This window comes from Alexandromys fortis, unplaced genomic scaffold (assembly GCF_014885135.2).
Source record: "Alexandromys fortis isolate MF-2015 unplaced genomic scaffold, M_Fortis_MF-2015_v1.1 scaffold_22, whole genome shotgun sequence".
Taxonomy (NCBI): domain Eukaryota; kingdom Metazoa; phylum Chordata; class Mammalia; order Rodentia; family Cricetidae; genus Alexandromys; species Alexandromys fortis.
The window spans coordinates 9,123,232-9,140,705 of record NW_026067900.1 but is presented as its reverse complement, the minus strand read 5'-3'; the positions used below and the strand labels follow the sequence as shown (position 1 = coordinate 9,140,705).

The 17,474-nt window shown below is 41.7% G+C and overlaps 1 protein-coding gene across 3 annotated transcripts in view; it reads left to right on the top strand.

Moving 5' to 3' along the window:
* Tmod3 (tropomodulin 3) overlaps positions 1–17,474 on the top strand; it is a 57,784-nt gene that overhangs the window by 37,252 nt on the left and 3,058 nt on the right. For all 3 annotated transcript variants that reach the window (XM_050127087.1, XM_050127105.1, XM_050127096.1), the window contains 6 exons: positions 2,896–3,018; positions 4,159–4,248; positions 5,829–5,959; positions 7,161–7,268; positions 10,404–10,547; positions 13,043–13,187. In XM_050127087.1, coding sequence (XP_049983044.1) covers positions 2,896–3,018; positions 4,159–4,248; positions 5,829–5,959; positions 7,161–7,268; positions 10,404–10,547; positions 13,043–13,187 — 741 coding nt within the window. The remainder of the gene's footprint in view (positions 1–2,895; positions 3,019–4,158; positions 4,249–5,828; positions 5,960–7,160; positions 7,269–10,403; positions 10,548–13,042; positions 13,188–17,474) is intronic.

The following is a 17,474-nucleotide window of genomic DNA, read 5'->3' as shown; positions in this document are numbered from 1 at the left end:
ATGGCTAAAGAAGCCACTCAGCCCCTTGATCAGACCACAGCTCTCTCTATCTCAGTGAACTTCGGTCTATATAAAATGGCCATTCTGAAGCAGTGGAGCTTTTTGCTTAGTCTTTTACACTATTAGTTACATTTTTAAAATTTATTTAACCAGGTGGTAGTGGTGCACGCCTTTAATCCCAGCAACTATATTGTATCCTGCAACTATATTGTTTTTATTAGAGCTAAAAGTTTTCTAGTATATCGGGTGGTGGTGGTGCACACCTTTAATCCCAGGTAGAAGCAGGCAGATCTTTGAGTTCAAGGTCTACAGAGCAACTAGGACGACCAGGGCTACACAGAGAAACCCTGTAATGGAAAACTGAGACACACACACACACACACACACACACACACACACACACACACAGAGAGAGAGAGAGAGAGAGATTACATTGCATATGATCTTTTACGTACAGACAGAATTATATAGTCTGTAAATGATAGTTTGATGTCTATTTTTATCCCTTTTATGTCTTCCTCTTGTATAATTGCTATAGCTAAGACTTCAAGCTCTGTGTCTCAACTAGATGCTCTATGTATGTCATTAGCACATCGTCACTACTATAGCTAAGACTTAAAGCACTGTATTTCAGCCAGGTGCTCTGTGGTGCGCATATAGTTAACATATCCTCACTCATACAAAGCCATCTGAATTCACCCAGTAATAGGTTCTGAATCAGAACATCTCTGACTTTGAATTCAGATGTAGGAAGTTATAAATAAAAACTGTTCTCACTGTCTCAGTTTTTCTGTCATTTTAACTAAAGAACTTAGCAAAGCAACTTTGTTCCTTTTAGAGGGAGATTTTAGGGCTGGGTGTGGTAGCACACACATTTAGTTTCTGCACTTGTGAGACAGAGGCAGACACAGGAGGATCTCTGAGTTCAGTGCCAGCCAGGTCTATACAGTAAGACCGGTTGTTTAAAAGTTTATATTTGATCGCTGCCTGGGATGTGTCAGTACATGGCCAACCAGCTCCTTTATTTTTTGGCTAAGGTCAATCAGAACACCACAATGAGAGCATGTTGTGTCACTGCCAGCCCAGAAGGGCTAGAAATGAGGTTATCTTCCCAGGCCACACTTCAGTAACTTGCTTGTAACTACCACTACCCACCACCCCACACTCCAGGGCCACCTAGGGATTAAGTCACAGTTGCTCTGATGGATTACCAGCTGCGAAACAGGACATCTGCCCGTGGACTTTAGAGTTCTTCAGTCAAGCCATCACAACCAAAATAAACAATAAACCATAACTGGCTAATTTCTGCCATACTGCTTAGCCTAGATATCAAACTAGATGTGTCTACTGAGCACCTGAAATATGGCTAAAGTTTTGTAATTGCCACTTGTGGCTAGTGGCCATGGCATTTGGTACAGTGCAGCAATAAAGACAGACTGAGTCTGTTTAGTATGGAGATGATACTTCAAGAATAGAAGTGGACAGGAAACTCCTCAAGGCTTGCCTGTCAACTAGGAGAGACTGAGGGAGGGCAGCAGAGCTACAGTTCTCTCCAGGTCACTCTCCCCCCTCACTGGGCAGAAGGTAAACAAGGTAAGTGCAGATCAAATTGGCTCCAAGGTACAAAAAGCCAGAAGTGAGAGCTTGTAGTCAGGGCTATATTGGGGGATGGAGAAGTCTCTCACAGTTCTCAGAAAAGTAGGCAGCTCCTCCAAAATCTCAGGGTCCAACTCTCAGACCTTGACAGGAAACTCCTGATGTGTTCTCAAAAACGGTCAGCACTCATGAGGTAGATGGCAGGTAGATCTCTAAGTTGAAGGCCTGCCTGGTCTGTATAGTGACCAGGGTAACCAGGGTTACAAAGAGAGACCCTGTCTCAAACAAAGCAAAATAAGTCAATAATAATACAAATAAATCTTTAATTATGCTCAGAATAACCAAAGACTTACAGAAACGTATACAGCAGCATATATGAGGTAAAGAGATGGGGAGCTTTTAGCAGAGACATGAAATAACTTTGTTTTGATTTTTTTTTTTTTTGAGACAGGATCTCAGATAGCTTAGGGTAACTTTGAACTCGTGATCCTCTTGCTTCTACTTCACAGCTTGTTAGTGTGTTTGCTTCAGAAAAGCGGTTGTCAAGTTTTAGAACATAGAGAAATTTCCTTAAAATTAGAACTCGAATTTCTGGGATCATAATTGTCTCTGCTATTCCTTAAGTAACTGTAACAGTTTGTAGTTTAACAATAAGAAATTAGATCCCATTTTTATTTTTAAGTTTTATAGATTTTCTAGGGTTTCTGTGCATGCATGCATGTGTTGCACGCATGTGTGTTGTGCGCATGTGTGTTATGCACATGTGTATATGCACGCAGGTGGTTGATTGGTTTGGATTTTGTTTTGTTTTCCCATGCCAGACTAGCCTGGAGCCTATGCCCATGCTGGCTTCTGGTCCTCCTTCCATAGTTTCCCAAGTGCTCTGAATACTCAACTAGCTTCATTTAAATATTGGTTCCAAATTGCTCCTTGAAAGAACTGAGCCATTGTGCACTCAGGAGTCAGAGGTGAGGGGATTATGAGGTCCAGGCCAGTCTAGGCCACATAGAAAGATCTAGGCCAGTCTCAGCCACATGGTGAAACTCTGTCTCAGAATAAAACAACAACAACAAAAAAGAGCTGTTTTATTTTCAGAGATGGGGAGATTTCTCAGTAATTCTTCCTTTCTGGTGTGTATATTGCTGTTGATGTTAGTTTTGACCTGACTGTCCATTTCAGTTGCACATGCGTTACCTAATGCTTGATGGGCAAAGGTAGTGAATTAATAGAAATGAGTAAGAGCAGTAGAGATGAATAACAAAACGTGTGTGTGTGTTTGTTTTTTTTTTTTTTTTTCAGGGAAAATTTTTGTCCCCAAACAGAAACCTGTGCAGACTTTCACAGAAGATAACATATCTCTTGATCCAGAGCTAGAAGAAGCTTTGACAAGTGCCTCTGACACGGAACTGTGTGACCTTGCAGGTGAGGTATCTCCTCAGATGAGCAGAGTTTAAGTGAGGGTGGTGTGGGGAGAGCCATGCAGGGTGCACCTGTGTGTATTATACAAACACTGTACTTTACACAGTAAACTTGACGGTAGAATTCTTTTAAGTACTCTCTATGGTGGAATTTTATGTTGACAAAATTTATTTGATAATTTTTCCTATGTTGCTATTTTAAATTCTTCCTAACAACAAAAGCCATGTCACCAGCTGGTGAACCTGTCCTATCTGAACACTAGAAACAGACTTCATGGTCGACTTCTGCCCTGTTTCATGGAGAGGGAATAGAAATCAAAAGCTGTATTCATGTCCCCAACTTGTCAGAGTGACATGTAGGAAGACCCACCTACCAGAGAACTCTAAGAACCGATATGTTTGAAAGTGGAGTGAAGGCTCTTGGGAAGGACCCCAGAAAGGGGCAGAGTGAGGTGTGATGTCACAGCAAGAGAAGGTGGTATTTTCTTGAGGGACAAAGGACTGGTGGGTTTGTAAATGGTACCTTCATCAGAAGATGCTACATTACCTTCAATGAAAGAACCATACTTTTAGTATAGTCAAATGCAGACCATGCCCACCTTGGGTGCTGTATGGTGTTTTGTTCCTAGAGATCTGGATAGTGACCAGCAAGGAGATCTTTTCTGTTTCTTCTTTTAGCCACCAGGGGGAGCTAAGCATAGCTTTCCTTTTAAGGTCAGCCTGGTCACTTTGTTGTCTAAATCTAAAGATGCTGAGAGGTAACAAGGGGATTGATGAAGTGAGGAGCAAAGGCAGTGATTTCTGACTGCACCAAACCCACCCTCCTTATTTGCTATGTAAAGTCCATTTTCAGTTTAATAGAAAAAATGTCTGGAGAATGCTCAAAATACTAATAAATATTTTTGTTTGCAAACTGGGTACTGGGCACACATCTATAGTCACAGCTACTTGGAAGGCTTGAGGCAGGAGGACTACGTCTATAAAAACGAAAATGTTGAGTAAATTAGGAGCATGGGGAGGGGATCATGGGAAAGGGTAGAAGGGGAGCGGAGAAAAATATATAGCTCAATAAAAGTAATTTTTTTAAAAAAATGAAAAAGTTTAGAGCAGGTAGAAGTAGAAACTAACTCTGTTCTCTCTGCAGCTATCCTTGGGATGCATAATCTGATTACAAACACTCAGTTCTGTGATGTGGTGGGAAGCAGTAATGGTGTTGACCAAGAACATTTTTCAAGTGAGTAGTTAACATGCCTTGAGAGTTCCAATCCTTTGTCACGTATGTTTTGCTTCTTCTATGTATTAACTTCGGTATTTATTATACCAAAGATCCTGTGTGTGTGTGTGTGTGTGTGTGTGTGTGTCTATGGTGTGCCTCTGTGTGTGTGTGTGTGTGTCTATATGTGTACATTTTGACTTGGTGAATATTGTGGGGAGTTGGCAAATGCTTAAACCAAATTGGTCCCTCATTTTTGGAAACTGTTAAGACTGATCATTGAACTATGTGTGCTATGGTGCTACACAGCCTTGATCTCAGCATGAGAGGGAGGGAAAATGAAGAGATGAGCTGGCTCGGGAATTGGTGTGGTCCATTCACTTATAGTTCCCCAGGAACCTTTCATAGAACTGCAGCATCCCATGTAACAGATACTGTTTTAAAAGTCAAAACTTACTTTGTTACTTTTTAAAAATATAACCCAAATGTAGGGGTTTTTCTCTTTCTTTTTTTTTTACACTTTGGGGGCCTGCCTCTCAGATCCCAAATAAATACAGGAAGACTTATTCTTACTTATGAATGCCCGGGCTTAACTTGACTTGTTTCAAGCCAGCTTTTTTCTAATTTAAATTATCCCATTTCTCTTTAACTATGTTTTGCCTCTGGGCTTTTTACCTTGCTGTTTTTCTTTTTTCTTTTTCTTTTGGTTTTTCGAGATACAGTTTCTCTGTAACAGTCCTGGCTATCCTGGAACTCACTTTTGTAGACCAGGCTAGCCTCGAACTCACTGAGATCTGCCTCCCAAATGCTGGGATTAAAGATGAACTCCACCACCGCCCAGCTTTTTTTTTTTTTTTTTTAAATTTTTGGCTCTTTTTAATGCTATATATCTTTCTTTCCTTCTTGTTCTGTGGCTGGCTGTGTGGTGGGGCAGCTGCTCCTGGTGTCCTCTTCCCCTTCTCCTTTTCTTGCTCCTCGTTCTTCTTTCAAGCCTAGATTTCTCCTATTTATCTCTCTGCCTGGCAGCCCTGCCTATCCTTCTCCTGCCTAGCTATTGGCCATTCAGCTCTTCATTAGACCAGGCAGGTATTTTATACAAAGTAACACAGCTTTACAGAGTCAAACAAATGCAACATAAAAAGAATGCAGCACATCATTGCATCATTAAACATGTTCCACAGCATAAACAAATGTAACACGTCTTAAACTAATATTCCATAACACCCAATGTTATTACTAGATGCTGGACTCATCCCTAGTCTATGTTTTATAAAACTGAGAGCTCACTCAAGTTTTCATTCATTGATGAAGTCCTCTGCTCACCTCCCATGGCCTGCTAGATGAAAGGACACTGCCTTATTAAATTTAATTGGGAGCAAGCCTACTCTTCCCTTGTCATCTATTCAATAACATTTTATTTGGTGACATGAGTAGCTACCAATGTATAAGGGATCTTTTAGCAGTTGTGCAGAAGGGACTTTCAGATTGGATGTGTTGAATGTATGGCCTAGGGGATATGTTGAATGTATGACCAAGTAAATGTGTCTCCTCTCAGTTCCAGTCATCTCAGTCAACCCTTGCTCTTCCGTTCGTTCCTATAGATGTGGTAAAGGGGGAAAAGATTCTTCCAGTGTTTGATGAGCCACCAAATCCAACCAATGTTGAAGAGAGTTTAAAGAGAATTAAGGAAAATGATGCCCGTCTTGTTGAAGTTAATTTGAATAATATTAAAGTAAGTATGTTAAGCATGCAATGTACATATGTATCAGAATCAACACATGATGTTTGCTTTGGGTCAACCAAACCCACGTCAGTAATGTGGCAATTTTCATGTAACTTCTGCTTTAAGGTGAAGTGTACTAACAGTATATGAACATAGATTCCTTCAAAATTTATACATTCAAGTATTATAGAAAATACTTTGTTATTTACTTTTTTTTTTTTTTTTTTTGGATTTTCGAGACAGGGTTTCTCTGTAGTTTTTGGTGCCTGTCCTGGAACTAGCTCTTATAGCCCAGGCTGGCCTCGAACTCACAGAGATCCGCCTGCCTCTGCCTCCCGAGTGCTGGGATTAAAGGCGTGCGCCACCACCGCCCGGCTGTTATTTACTTTTTAAAGAGTTTATCATATAAGAATATGACCCTACACATTATCCATAAGTTACTCTAATTTTTAAAGTGCTATCCTCTTTTGAACTTTAGCCTTTGGTTTTTATTTTAATTGGGTGTTTATTAAGGTATTTTTAATATAGTTAAGTAAAATTCTTTTAATGTGCAGTCCCAGGATATAAAACTAAAAAATACTACTGTCAGGTTCTAAAAAAAAAAAAAAAAACGCACCCGACTGACTAACTGTTATAAAGCCTACCTGTAATGTTGGAAGTTTGTCAGGCCCCTTTGCTATCCTCTGTCCACTCTTGCCGCTTAGAGCTATTCATTTTGCTTTCTCCAGCCTTGTAGATGGAATCCACCTTGAATTTTGAGTCTTCCTTTTGACAATGCGTGTGAGACTCACCCATGTTGTGTAGGTGTGGGTTGTTTTCTCATAGGATATACCACGGTCAGTTATTGACATGGGTTGCTTCCAGGTCGATTATGTGGAAAGTGGCTGCACACATTTACATGTGAGGCCTTTGAAAACTACAGGTTTTTGTTTCTCATAACCAGTGCCTAGAAATTGGCTTTCTAGGATCTATTTTTTGTTTTTTCAAATTATTATTGCTGTTTGTTTGTTTGCTCGCTTGCTTGCTTTGAGATAGGGTCTCTCTATATAGTCCTGGCTATGCTAGAACTTGCTTTGTAGACTAGGCTATTTGTTTGCATACTTTTTGAGCATGTTTTAGAGCAAACAGTAAGTGTAAGTGTGTTTGATTGATGGATTAAACTTCCTGATAACTGAAATGTTGATGGTGTTTCACATTTTTGTCTTTCAAGAATATCCCAATTCCAACTCTAAAAGATTTTGCAAAGACTTTGGAAACCAACACACATGTGAAACATTTCAGTCTTGCGGCTACCAGGAGCAATGACCCCGTGGCTGTTGTAAGTATGCTGAGATTGATGAAGTCAATAATTCCCAACTGATGTCTGCAAACCTGCATTATAGTAAGGTTAAATCAATCTGTTTTGTGAGACAGGATCTCTCTCATAGCCCAGGCTGGCCATGAATTTCATGTGTAGTGGGAGATGATCTTGAACTCCCCAGTTCTCCTACCTCTACTTTCCAAGTGCTGGGATTATAGGCCTATACCACTGCACCCTTTTAAACTGTGAGTTCTTCTTACATTTATTTATCTAGTTATTTAGGTATGTACATGTTTGTGTATGTATGTGTGTACATGTATCACAGTATGTTGTGGAGGGCAGAGGACAATTTGCAGGAATCTGTTCTCTCCTTGTGGGTCCCAGGGATGGAATTCAAGTTGTCAGACTTCATAGCCAGTGCCCTCCCACTGAGCTATCTCATTGGACCAAACTGTGATGTGTGTGTTTGTATGTGTGGCATTTTACCTCACTATTCGGCATTACATTATATACCCTTTTGTATTTTTATTGTATTTTTAAATTTTTATCATTTATATATATTTTTTTCCTCTTTGGGGACTGGAAAGAGGTAGATTCCCAAAATAGCAACTCACTGGATAACCTAAGCTGGCATTAAATCATGATCTTACTGTCGTGGCCTCCTCATTTCTCTAAGCATAAAGGGAGCCTGGAAATATGACTATATGGTAAAGTACTGGCCTGTTGCATGTAAGTCCCTGTCTTCAATTTCCAGGACCACAAAAAAAAAGAGAAAGAATTAACTTGATTTTTATTTTTCAGTTAAATATATATGTTAGAGATCTCTTTGTGTCAGCATACAGAGGTCTGCTATAGCCTTAACATCTGTACAGGGTCCCACTTAGGGGTCTGTGCTTTGGGTTTAATCAAATGCTTCCTCTGGAGATGAGTATGTGGTGTTTGTCCTTTTAAAACCAATTCTGAATGCGTGAGTTGAACCAGTCTTGCATTCCTTGAGAAAGTCACATCGATTGTCCTAAGAACCTTTCCTTCACTTGGCTTTGCAGCAACCACTCCTTTTGGTTCTCCTCCAGCTTCACTAGTTCCTGGTTTCCACACACATTCTTCCTTCCTCTGAACATTGGAGTGGTCCAGGGACTTCTTCTCATCTTCACTGCCTGGGCAAGCTCATCATTTCAGTGCTGTGGGTCGCTTACACTTGCTGGTGACTCCAGTGCCATCGTCCCCTTTGTACCTTTGTCCTTAACTCTGCACTGACACCGTGCTACCTACTTAGTAGCTGTACCTGGGTACTTAATGGATTTCTCCTATAGAGACTTGGATTGAACTCCTGACCCCTATCCTATGCCTGCTTTTCTCAGTCTTTTCACTAAATGGCAGTGTCGGTCATGTCTCCAGTAGACAGGAAACAGATGACAAGCAGTCACTCTTAGCCTCCCTTTCTTTCAGCCTTAAAGCGTATATTCAGTAGTCCTGTCTTCAAAATATTTTTAGAGTCTAGGATAGTTGTACTGGCTCACACAGGTAATCCTAATATTCAAGAGGCAGAGACAGGAGGATCGCCATAAGTTTGAGTCCACCCTGGTTTACATAGCAAGCTCCAGGTCATGGGAACATGGGCTGGTGAGATAGATCAGCAAGTCACATGCTCCACAGGCCTGACAACTCTAGTTCAATCTCCAGAACCATGTAAAGGCAGAGAGAAAAAACTGACCCCACAAAGCTGTCTCCTGACCTTTGCATCACACCATAGTGCATATGCATCCACACACATTGTAAATGCACACGTAGACACAGTCTTATTTATTTAATGGGCTAGATCTTGATGCCATGGTGCACACATTTAATTCCAGCAGTCTGGAGGTAGAAGCAAGCCAATCTCTGTGAGTTCCAGACCAGACAATGCAACATTGTGAAACCTGTCTTGTCTCAAAGGGGGACCAGGAGGGCTAGAGATTGGCACAGTGCTTACTCAGCATGCACAAAGTCCTGGGTTTATCACCAACACTGCACAGACTGAATGTTCTAGAACATACCTATAATCCCAGCATTCAGGAAGTAGAGCCAGAAAGATCAGAAGTTCAAGGCTGCCAGACAGTGATGGCACATACCTTTAATCCCAGCATTCTGGAGGCAGAGGCAGGCGGATCTCAGTGAGTTTGAGGCCAACCTGGTCTACAAAGAGTTCCAGAACAGTCAATGCTGTTACACAGAGAAACCCTGTCCTGAAAAAAAAAAACATAAAAACAAAAAAGTTCAAGGCCATCCTCAACTCGATAAAGAGTTTGTGGCCATCTTGGGATGTGTGAGAGTCTGTCATAAAAAGAGGAAAAGGAAAATAATCTCAGAATTCAATCATTTCTCACATTTTGTTACTCCCGCCCTGATCCAAGTGGTCTTCTCTTTTCTGGAGTATTGCAGTTGCCTTCTTCATGAGCCACCTCTTTCATACCCATTCTCAAACCAGAAGAGATATTAATGCATTAGTTCCATACAGAAGAGATATTAATGCATTAGTTCATACAGAAGCTGAGAGGACATGTGAGAGGAGATGGGGCGTAGAGAGTGAATGAACCTGAAACAGGAGTTAGGAACGTCAGCACCAGGGAATTACCTAAGATTGTATATGGTTGGGCTGGAGAGATGACTCAGAGGTTAAGAGCACTGACTTTTCTTCCACAGGTCCCGAGTTCAATTCCCAGCAACCACATGGTGGTTCACAACCATCTCTAGTGGGATCTGATTCCCTGTTCTTCTGGCATGAAACATACATGAAGATAGAGCACTCATACATAAAATAAATAATCTTTTTGTTTGTTTGTTTTTCTGTACTTTTGGAGCCTCTCCTAGAACTAGCTCTTGTAGACCAGGCTGGCTCGAATTCACAGAGCTTTGCCTGCCTCTGCCTCCCGAGAGCTGGGATTAAAGGCATGCGCCACCACCTCCTGGCTAAAATAAATAATCTTTTTTAAAAAAATTATATATGGTAATGTACATGGGGTAAGTAAATACATGTGAGACTGAACGGTAGTGTAACAAGCTAAAAAATGTAACGAGAAACTTAAGTTCAGTTTATGAATTTCCTTATGGCATGTGCAGTGAAAAATAGGTGCTATCAGATTTTAATCCCAAATATTTCCTCTTAATCTCTAGGCATTTGCAGACATGCTGAAAGTGAACAAAACTTTGAAGAGTTTAAATATGGAGTCCAACTTCATCACAGGCACTGGAGTTTTAGCACTGATTGATGCTTTAAGAGACAATGAGACCCTGACAGAGCTCAAGATCGACAATCAGGTTGGTGTTCTACAGTAGCAATTCGGAGGAAACTGCAGCCCCCACTGCCAGGGGGACTTACAAGAAGGGCTGTAACCCTCTCGGAAAGATGGTGGCAGAAAGGGGGTGATGAGACATTTGGGGATCCAGAATATTAATGTTTAACAGGCGAATACACAGCAAGTCTCTTTAAGTCAATTTAAGGAATTAAATAGGTGTCTGATTTGAACTGGAAAGTCTTTTACTTATGACTTAGTCCACTCTTCCCCTGTTCTTTGAGAGAGTCACAGTTGCCCTGTGTCTATAGTGTGTTACAGTACCAAATACAGAAAATATGAATAGAGTTGTTTGCATGAAAGAAGAAGAGATGCCTCAGTAGGTAAAAGCACTTGATGTGATTTCAAGAGGAACTGAGTTCAGTCTACAGCACATGTTGTAAAAAAAAAAATAACTGGCCACATCTGTGTGGAACACCTCCAGCTGTGAGGGTCAGCGAAAAGCAGGCCCCAGGAGCTTGATAGTCAAAACAGCCAGTGTCAGGTCCAATAAGAGAAACGTCCCAGTACCCAGGTTGCTGTGAAGGCGCCATCTTCATCAGACAAATACAATGCTAATACCTTCATGGGTGTGGGACCACCTATTCCTAGACACACTTTCGTTTATGTTTTTATATTTTATGGTCACATACATGCATACGTTTGCATGTGGAGACCAGAGGTATTGGATTCCCTGGAGCTGGAGTAACAAATGGTTGTGAGCCACCTGATATGGATGCTGGGCCCCGAAACTGGGTCCTCTGGAAGAATAGCAAGTCTTCTTAGCTGCTAAACCACTCACCAGTCCCCCAGACAAACTTTGTAAGCGGGGAAAATATACATATTAGAATTATTTCCACCCAGAGCAACTGTTAATTTTTTATTTGAAAATTAGCTATAAGGTTTGAGGAGATGGCTCAATGGGGAAGTGCCTGCTGCATCATCTTGTGGACCTGAGTTTGGATCCCCAGCACCCGCAAAGAAGCAGGGTGTGGCAGTGTACATCTTCAACCCCATCTTTCGAGAAGCAAAACCAGGCAGATCCTACAGGCTTACTGACCAGCCAGCCTAGCCAAAACAATGAGTTTCCAACTCAGTGAGAAAATAAGGTAGAGAATGGTAGAGAAAAACAGTGCCCACTGCTGGCTGCCGCCACACACATGCACAGGCAAACACATGCCCATACACACAAATGCCTATACACACAAAACTCGTTATTTGAAAAGATACTTGGCAAATGATTTCCTGAGTCCTTCACAATAAATAAATTTTGTAGACTGTAAGATAGAAAAGAGATTTGGTTACACCTGAAAATTAAACCAAAATGTTTCTTAATCCATTGTCTCAAATTTTTAATAAAAATATAACTCAGTAACCTAGCATAAAGTCCTGGAGGGTCCATCCATGTCACAGTACATGTCAAAACTCCAGTCTGTACATGGCTAAATTATATTCTGTCACATTTTAGAGTTTCTACTTTTGAGCTATTAAAATAATGCTACAGTGCTAGAGAGATGGCTCAACAGTTAAGAGCCCTTGTTGCTCTTGGAGAGGACCTGAATCCAATTCCCAGCATCCAGATGGTGGCTCACAGTCATCTCAAACTCCAGTTCCAGAGAATCTCGTGCCAATTCTGGTCTTCCTGGCACCAGGCATGCACATGGTGCACATACATACCTACATCCAGAAAAAGACACAACTCATGTGCATGATATTTTAAAAAATTTAAGAAAAATAATGTTTCTTAGACATGAATGTGAATATTTGTAGCTAAGTGTTTTATGAACATACATGTTTATTTCTTTGGGCCTATACCTACAGTAGAACCACCGGCTAATAAGATAATTTCAAGCCATTACCAAGAGCCCGCTTTGCTACACTCTTGAAAACCACTTAAACAGAAGGGTCTCACTGTGTCGCCCAGACTGTTCATGATCTAAGATCAAGCATTTCTCCCTCCTCAACCTGCCCAGGACCTGGGATATAGGTGCACACTACCATGCCTGCTGTTTGTTCATCTTCTTGATGGGTGGTTTGTTGGTTTGATCTTGTTGGAGCCAAGGTTGAGATAGTCTCACGTAGCCCAGGCTAACCTCAAACCTCTGTGATAGAAGATGACCTTAAAGGCCTGCATTCAGCTGCTAGTACTGGGGTCACAGGTGTATGCAGTGCTGGGGATTGAACCCAGAGCTTCATGGATGCTAGGCAAGCACCAGCTGAGCGATTTCCTCGGCCTTTCTGTCTTCTTCATCATACCCATCCTTGTGGGTGTGAGGTGGCACAGTATCCGCACTTTTTTATTTCTGTAGAGCTTTTGGTGTCTGTTGAATTTTTAAAGATGTCTTTCTTATATATGTTGTAGAAATTGCGTGAAAACTTAAGAGATCATCAGAATCAGCATGGGACTCTTAAATTTTATTTATGTAAAAAATGTTTTTAATCTGGTTTATTAATGCTATTCTTTGTTTTTGATCCTTCCAGAGACAGCAGTTGGGCACAGCTGTAGAATTAGAAATGGCTAAGATGCTTGAAGAAAATACGAATATCCTTAAATTTGGGTATCAGTTTACACAGCAGGGACCCCGAACCAGGGCAGCCAATGCTATAACGAAAAACAACGACTTAGGTAAGATGTATGCAATTCTGAGTCAAGTTTCTGAAGTACAACGCCAAGCTATTTTTAGAGCTAAATTAACATAGAAAAATAACCTGTCCTTAGCATCCAGTGCTGCTCAGTCCTTTACACAGTGAGTTGGAGCTGTGCAGGTTGTAGTGGTCTTCATGTTTGTTACCACTTCTGTGATAAGCATGTAATAGCTTTAGTGAAACTTACCATGACAGGTGTTTTGTTCGTGTTGACAGTTACTCCTTGTGCTTTGAAACAAAGAGTTTGGCACCACCAGAAAGTATTTTGCCTATTTATCAAGCAGAATTAGACAGAAATTCAGTTTTATATTATGAGATACAGGATAAGTACAGTTTGACTCCCTAGCCTCTCTGATGCGTGCAGTGCCCTCCTGCACTCGCCTGCCTCAGTGATCCGTTCTCCTCTGCTCCTTTTCCTGCTGAGTCTCGTGGTCTCGGATGGAAATGGATTCTCTAGTCCTGGATGAGTTAATAAATACTGTGCTTGTAATTTTGTTTCTCTGAATTGCCAGAAAGTGACTTCTTTTTCAGTTATCTACGCTAAACTGTTTTACAAGATTCATTGTATAGGCAAGAAGTAAAAATAAGTCCTCTCAACAGCGGGGACATTTCTGAGCAACTACTTCTTTTAAGCTTCATCCAGATTTCCTTTACTCTAGCTACATGAGCAGTGCTGTTTAATTCCCTTTGTGACAGCTGCCCACAGGATATTTTAGCCACTTGCTTTTCAAAAGAGAAAATAGTGTTTTGTGTACTCTTGGTTCTAGATGTAGATTTCAGTCAATTGTCCTAGTGTTGGTTCCCATCATTTATTCTCCTCCAAGTGTTTTGACTTTGCTGCTGAGAGAAGTGTTTCTAAGTCTGGACTGACTTTGTTAATAGCTAGATAACTTTCAAACCTGGATTATTGGCTTCCCTCCTCTAGAGAGTCAGATTTAGGACAGGGTAAACTTGGCGCTGGGACCCTCACAAAGTGTCTAGTCCTGCTGTAGGCAGCTTGTGCTCACTGAAATCCTAGTTTGGTTATCGGGAGACATTTCAGTTTCTGAGTCTGGCATTAATTAATGCATATCATGAACACATGTGCCATATGCATTTTCTACTTAACATTTGTCACACTTTGAAAATTGTTGGGGAATATTATGGTAAGATGTGTGACTTCTGTTATGCTGCATTTGTTTAACTCTGTGAAGCTGTGATTCTTTGCCTGTCTAAAACCCCAGACAGTCCTAATAAAGAACTGAGTGACCAATAAGAAGGCAGGAGAAAGGATAGGCGGGACTGGCAGGCAGAGAGTATAAATAGGAGAACTCTGGAAGAGAAAGGGAGCAAGAGAGAACAGGGAGAGGAGGACACCAGGGGCCAGCCAGCCACAGAGTAAGAGTGAAAGATGTACAGAAGAAAAGGAAAAGCCTAGAGGCAAAGGTAGATGGGATGATTTAAGTTAAGAAAAGCTGGCTAGAAACAAGCCAGCGTGAGGGCAGGCATTCATAAGAAAGAATAAGACTCCATGTCCGTGGTTTATTTGGGAGCTGGGTGATGGGTCCCCAAAAGAGCCAAAAGAGTAATAAACAAACAAACAAACAAACAAACAAACAACAAGTTGTAGTTCATTTAAAGTGTCTGTCTCCAGATAATTTTATTTTTCTGAGCAAGGTCTTGCCATTATAGCTCAGGCTGGCCTCAGACTCCTAGTGATCCTACTGCTGCCTCCACCTGTGGAGTGTTTTGGATTATAGGCATGAGGCAGCGTGGTAGGCAGACAAGATGGCTTACTGGGTAAAGTGGTTGCCTCTGAAGCTTAACAACCTGGGTTTGATCCCTAGAACCTATGTGACAAAGGAAAAGGAGACCCGTGTCACACAGTTGTTTTCTGACCACACACACACACACACACACCATAGCACATATGCACACATGCATGCACACATAATACACAAGCATAGTAAATAAACATTTGAAAACAAAATAGTCTGTTTTCAAACATTACAAGTTTTTTAGCACAGAGACATGTTGCTGGCAGGAGTTATGTTCAAAAATCATGTCTAACCCATACTTTTGTAAAAAAGTATTTAGGGACTGGGATACAACTCAGGGATAGAGGGCTTGCCTAGCATGTTCAAGGTCCTAGGTTTGGTCTCTAACAAAACCAAAAAGAGGAGGGGGGGAATAAGGCTGTAAATTTATCTTTATTCAGTTATAGTTTTCTGGTAACTGTATCATCTTAAACTAAACCAGACAAATCTTCCATTTTCCTCTCCTGAAACTACCTTAAATCCCAAAATGCCACCAATATATATTACCCCAGTAATCTCTGCCATGGATAGATGACGCCCACAGGAATTGTGTGATTGCAGCCCATAAACATAATAGTAGGGAAGTCCCTTTTCATTAGGTCCCTGGAGTTATGTTCTTGTCACGCCAGCTGTGACAGATGCTGTGCCCAGGCCTACAGAGAAGAGTGTTAGAGAGCATGTGGATGAGTGGGCAGATACGGGTGTCCTGCGCTACCTTATGTGGACTCCAGCTGACAGCTGAGTGGCTGGCCACAGCAGTGTACTGTGGGGATAAAGAGGCCATTTGGAAGAAGGTGCAGTCTTTCACAAAGCAGAATTGAGAAGCCCACACTTCTGCTAGGAATTCCCTAGACTGCCCTCATGCTGTCCCATTCTGATGCAAACTAGAGTTACAGACACGGGTCACACATGTAAAGTGACAAAAGGACATTCCTGGAAGGGGCTGTTTATGTTGGAGGCATTTGGGAGCTCGTATAGCTATATGATTAACACAACACTTTAAAAGAAAACATTGTTTTAGAGACTGAGAGTGAGGTTAGTTAAGACTTATTAACAAAAATTGGACCAGATAGATAATGGGGACACCAGGTGACAAACCGGCACTCCGTCCTTTGCTCTCTGCCTTGTCGTGCACACAGCAGATCCTCAGATCTGCTCCTTGCTTCATTTTCTCTCAGTGCACTGTGCTCTCTGCCCGACACAGGGATCCTGGCGGCCTGACCTGACACAGTCTACTGGGCAGATAACTCGCATTCAGCTTGCAGACGGGGCTATATCCGATCTCTGTCCCGTTTTTATAATACCTTCTCGTTGTCTTCTTACTCTCGGCTGTCCACTGAAATACTTCTGCCTACTCGTCATCTCTCCAGCTAAGAAAGAAGTGTCCCAGCTCTAACAGAAGAGGTTGTATGGTACACATGTAGCAGTCACGTCCGCACTGAGCTGATATCTCTGCACTAGCTAACTGCATAAGCAGCTTTCTATGGCGTTTTGTTTGCTGTGCTCTGTCCTGTAGACCCTGTCTGTAACACCTTTAACATTTTTTAGCATGCATTTTAACATCTGAAATGGTTTGCCAAAACCAGCCAAACTCTACTCTAAGAATTGCTTGCTGTTTCCTTTTTTGGCATATATTTGTATTTATTTATGGTCTCCTTGGCTTTTTCCTCCCTTTATTTTTCAGTAGACACTTGAAGCTTGTTCCTTATTACTATAGGTTAGATCAGTCAGGAAAAAGTGAGTAGGTAAGTATAGTTCATGGAGAATGTAGCCTTGGCTTTGATTTTCTGACTCTACTCAACCAATTACTGGACAGTCCTTATACACTCCAGTATATGTCTGGTCCCAGCAGCCAGTAGTCAGAATAGCATGGGAACAGCCATTATTCCCTCTTGACTAGCTCCTCTGGCAGTCTGATTCAGACTGAAAAGAGGCAGTGCCTTGTGACTGGCTTCCAGGGGGGAAGTGGGAATCAATAATCAGAGTCTGAGTGCAAAGTAGCAAAACCAGTAGCACAGGAGTACAGAGCCTCATGGTAACAGGTTGGCTTTTCCGCACTAGAAGGATGGCTGACCATGTCTCAGCATGTATTCTTGCAGTGGCAGACAGAGGGGAGCACCAAGCACTTGCCATGTCCTCAACACTGTTCTGTGCAGCACCTTGTCACATGGCTATCACGTGAAATACCATTATTCTCCTGTTACAGAGGAAAGCTGACACTCAGAGAAGCTGGGCGCCACAGCACACACTCCCCAGGAGTGGCAGAGCTGTGCTGATGTCCCCTTGCCAACGCTGCAACCTGCTACTCTGTCCTTTGGAATAGTGGTCAGCCATAGTGTCGAATACTGACATGGTGGCTCTTGGTAAAGCCCTGGGTGACTGATAGTCAAAAGAACAAAATAGCTGAAGCCCTTACTTGTACTAGTGAGCTCAGAATGATTTCATGTCAGCAGTCCATGAAAAGACTGAGC